This window comes from Cynara cardunculus, unplaced genomic scaffold (assembly GCF_001531365.2).
Source record: "Cynara cardunculus var. scolymus isolate 2C unplaced genomic scaffold, CcrdV1 Un_Scaffold_1865, whole genome shotgun sequence".
Classification (NCBI taxonomy): Eukaryota; Viridiplantae; Streptophyta; class Magnoliopsida; order Asterales; family Asteraceae; genus Cynara; species Cynara cardunculus.
In genome coordinates this window covers 42,131-47,165 of record NW_020200897.1, presented here as the reverse complement: position 1 = coordinate 47,165, position 5,035 = coordinate 42,131, and the positions used below count along the sequence as shown (strand labels likewise).

General features: G+C 37.0%; 1 protein-coding gene across 1 annotated transcript; it reads left to right on the top strand.

The window, feature by feature from the left end:
* The first annotated feature begins 197 nt into the window (after positions 1 to 197).
* Positions 198 to 659, top strand: LOC112502748. The gene has a single exon (XM_025106745.1). It carries the CDS (start codon positions 198 to 200, stop codon positions 657 to 659), a length of 462 nt encoding a protein of 153 aa, XP_024962513.1.
* Positions 660 to 5,035: the final 4,376 nt, after the last annotated feature.

Genomic DNA, 5,035 nt, shown 5'->3' with positions numbered 1-5,035 from the left:
GATAAAGGCAAGGGAAAAGTTTAAACGTTGATAATAGTTTGTTCGTATATGTATTAAAGATACATTTTTGTTAGTCCATGTTTTGTAATAATATTGTTTTYARTAWTTATGAGTATGATGATGTGAATTATGTGTATATGAAATATGTGGGTTATTACAGATGCAATATTCGACGTCGATGGGGTCCATGTTTAAAGATGACCAATTCATGTTTCAATTGTCGAAAACAAGGTGATATGGAAAAAGATTGTCCCAAAGCTCTGATACAAACTGATAAAGGGAAAGGTAAACAACCAAGTATTAGTGGACAAGTCTTTGCATTACCTGGCAACAAATCTCAAGCGGGTATGATTTCGGGTCATGTTAAATTAATTGATTTATCTGTTTATGTTTTGTTTGATACTGGTGCGACACACTCARTTGTTTCTGAACAATTAGAATCCCGATTAAAACCGTATGAGCAAACCACCGAATTTCCAGTGGTAATATCTACTCCAATGAGTGGTTCAATTTGTTTGCTAACTCGTTTTTCCAACTGTTCGTTCCTTATTGGGGACTGCATACGAGAGGCCACTCTGCTTCCAATGCATATGTCCTACTTTGATTTAATATTGGGTATGAAACTGGTTATCACGCCACCGGGAAACAATAGACTGTAATGCCAAACAAATTTTGTTTGGGGATATAGACAACCCGGAGGCAATCTTCCAAGGAGGTACTCCAAATGAATATGTTAGTGCAGTAGTCTTTATTACTGTGAAATAATATACGTGGTAAAACAATGAAAGTTTTCTTGCTGCTCTACAAGATCCCGAACAGGTATTTCCTACTTTTGCATCCATACCTGTTGTTTCTGAATATCTTGATGTGTTCCCCGACGATTTACCGGGTATATCACTGGTACGGGAAGTTGAATTTACCATCTATCTAGTCCCAGAAGTTTCTTCTATATACAAGGCTCCCTATCGAATGGCTCCAACTAAATATGAAAGAGCTTAAAACTCAACTTGATGATCTATTGAAGAAAGTTTTCATTCGGCCCAGTGTTTCACCCTGGGAAGCTCCAGTTCTTTACATTAAAAAGAAAGACGATATGATGCGTCTTTGTGTTGATTATCGGGAACCTAACAAAGTAACGATCCGTAACAAGTATCTGTTGCCAAGAATCGATGATTTGTTCGATCAATTACAAAGGGTACGATACTTTTCCAAATTTGATCTTTGGTCCGGGTACCATCAACTTCGTATCCGAGATTTTGATATTTCGAAAACTACATTTAGAACTCGCTATGGGCACTACGAATTTTTAGTAATGCCTTTTGGGCTAACTAATCCTCCAGCGGTCTTTATGGGTCTTATGAATCGGGTTTTCAAGGATTATCTCTATGAATTTGTTATCGTGTTTATTGACGACATCTTGATTTACTCAAAGTTAAGAAAGCAACATGATCAACATCTTCAAATTGTTTTGAAGACTCTTCGAACAAAAGGTTGTATGCAAAACTTTCCAAATGCGAGTTCTGGCTCGATCAAGTGTCTTTTCTCGGACACGTAATCTCTGCTGAAGGTGTCAATGTCGATTCGGCGAAAATTAAAACCGTCACTAATTGGTCACGACCTATGAACGTATCTGAAGCTCGTGGTTTTCTGGGTCTGGCTGGTTATTACAGACGATTTGTTGAAGGTTTTTCTAAAATATCTCTACCGTTGACCCGATTACTTCGAAAAGGAGTCAAATGCAATTGGGGTTCCGAACGAGAATCTAGTTTTGAGGAATTGAAACATCGATTGGTTACAGCACCTATTCTTGTATTGCCGCCTGACACTGGTAGGTTTCAAGTTTACAATGATGCTTCAAAGAAAGGTCTCGGTTGTGTTCTTATGCAACACGAAAAAGTGATCACATATGCTTCTCGTCAATTAAAGCCTTATGAGGTCAATTATCTGACTCATGATCTCGAATTGGCTGCAGTGATCTTTGCACTCAAGATCTGGCGTCACTATTTGTACGGTGAGACCTGTGAARTTTTCACTGACCATAAAAGCCTCAAATATATCTTTACTCAAAAAGAGTTAAATATGCGTCAACGAAGGTGGCTCGAACTTCTGAAAGATTACGATGTTCGGATACAGTATCATCCGGGCAAAGCTAATGTAGTCGCCGACGCTTTAAGCCGTAAAGCTATGGAACAAGTTTCTTCTTTAATTGTTTCTACAGAGTTGGCTTTGGAAATCGAACGGTTCGGACTAGAAATCTATCCGAGTTCGCAAACGAAAATTCTATCGAATCTAATGGAAGAACCGACTTTAATCCCTCGGATCAAAGAAGCCCAGCAAGATGATAGTGAGTTATGGGTAAATTTCCAGCAGGCACAAGAGAATTCTAGTTCAGAGTTCAGAATTGATGATGATCACGTGTTGTGGTTTCGGGATCGTCTTTGTGTTTCGAATAACTCGGAGCTTAGAGATCTAATTCTAACTAAAGCTCATAACTCTATGTTTTTGGTTCATCCTGGCACAACAAAAATGTATCGTTATTTGAGGAACCATTTCTAATGGATTGGAATGAAGCGAGATATCGCCGACTTTGTAGCTCGTTGTCTCACTTGTCAACAAGTTAAAATTGAATATCAACGTTCGGGTGGTGTTCTCCAATCATTGAACATTCTAGTATGGAAATGCGAGCATATATCTATGGATTTTGTAGTCGGATTACCCCGTACGATCTTGAAACACGATGCAATCTGGGTAGTGGTAGACCGACTCACAAAATCGGCTCATTTTATTTATGTCCGACAAACTTGGTCAATTGATAAGTTGACCGAAGTTTTTCAACGTGAGATTGTGCGTCTTCATGGCACACTTGTATCGATTACCTCCGATTGAGACCCAGGTTTTACATCTCGATTTTGGGAAGGTTTACATAAAGGTTGGGGCACACGTTTGAATTTTAGTACAACCTTTCATCTACAAATTGATGGGTAATCTGAACGTACAATTCAAACATTGGATGATATGCTCCGAGCATGTGCGTTGGAATGATATGGAAGTTGGGTTAACTACTTATATCTAATCGAGTTCCCTATCTCTAAATCCGATTTCGGGGATGAAATCTCCTTTTAATTGGGGGAGAATTGTAAGACCCGAGTTTTAAAAACATTCTCGTTAACGTACCCAAATTGTACCGTACTTAAACAACGGTCGATAATTATTGAAGGATTAAAACCGTCAAATTATAAACTTATTATAATTATAATATTATATAATATATATATATATATATGAGAAAAAATAACAATGCATCGTCGCTTCTTCATCTTCATGGACCGCCATTCTCATCTCTCTTTCTCAATTTTTTTTTCTCTCTAAAATATTTCTCAAATCGTTGAAGCAATCGAAGTAACGATTATATATTCGGAATCCACTCTTCGAACCCTTCAAAAAGGTATAAATTTCATTCACTTTTATTAGGGTGTTTACGTTAGCAATTTTTTAGACCGGTTTATAAATTATGTTATATCTAAGTTTACGGATTGACATTGTTAATATTATGATATATTTCATATTTAGAATGCTAGGATTGGTTAAATTGATATAGGAATTAAAAGGGTAGATTATGGTTAGATTTGGTGTATATGTTTAACGGCACACCAATTGTTCGATATAATGCCGAAAAGAGTAAAATTGCAAGATTAAGCTTAGGTTAGGGACCATTGGACTTGTTTTACTGTTTAGTATGTTGAAACATGTTTATAGCACATAAATGTAGCGAATCATGGAATTTGGATTATAAAAGTTAGTCGGGAATTGCGGAATCGGATTTTACCGACTATGCAGGTCCGTACTTTGACAGTGTATAACTTACAAACCGTAAATCGGAATAAGCTCATATTTTGCAGTTAAAAATCCCTTAATGCATAATACAACTTTCATGTAGGATCGAAAATCCAGTTATGAATCTAAGTGGCACGAAACAGTGTGTTTTCGGGGGCTGTTTGCAATGTATTTAGGATTGATCTGTTGTTTTGTAATAATCGTATAAAATATATGGATAATCCAAATGAGGTGATTTGAAAACCAGTAGTTTCATCGCATATCATACTACATCTTTCATTTAGATAGTATTTTCTGTATTGATTTCTAAGTGGGGTAAAAATGTTTCCGAAAATGAGGGTCAAAAGCAAATAAAAGTCGAAACGGAATTATATAAAGCTAAGTGTTGAGTCGATTTCCTAAGGCATATCCGGCTGTCCCGTTTGAAGTTTAAGTTGTTTATAAACATGTAGGACCTAAGTAGTTTATTAGTAGAATTAGGATATGATCTTACGTTGTTTAAGTAATAACCGATTTACGCATTCGTTAGGCACGCGAACAAGTCGAACTTTACCGTGAATCCCGTTTGATCGTGTTTACTTCTATATTCCGCTTAAGGTAYGGATTTCACTTTCTTTGACTCTTGGGCAACTAGTTGTTGTAGTTGACCTTTCGTAACAATGGTTCACTACTTTGTGATTGATCGCTTAAAAGTGGTCAATAAATTACGTACTTATATATATATATATATATATAAAAACTCTTGAATCTTTATAGTAAACTCTTGAATCTTTATCGTGAACACTTGATTTTAGTTCGTTGAATTGTATGTTTGAATCTTTCAAGTTTATTAATTTGATTCTCAAATTTTGAAGTAGTTTTGAGTTTTATGAAGTATTTTGAAGATTGACTTTTTATGAACGTCATCCGGGTAGTGGCATATGTTTTGTTTTATTGGTTTTCAGAACAACTCAATTAATGGGCACATTATTTGGGATGTCTTCTATAGCGGCTTTGTAGTCATGGCGTCCTGCAGGAGAACTCGGTCCATAGGGTTAGGCCCAATAGTGGCTTACGTGAACCCACCTTGTGGACTAGGCCGATTTTATTGGCTCCAGGGCGGATGGATCGATCCTAGGATTACCCACCATGTGACCGTGGTTAAATTCACGGGGGACTCGGGGGTGTGTGCCCGCACGCCGGCCCGATAGTTCGTGTGGTT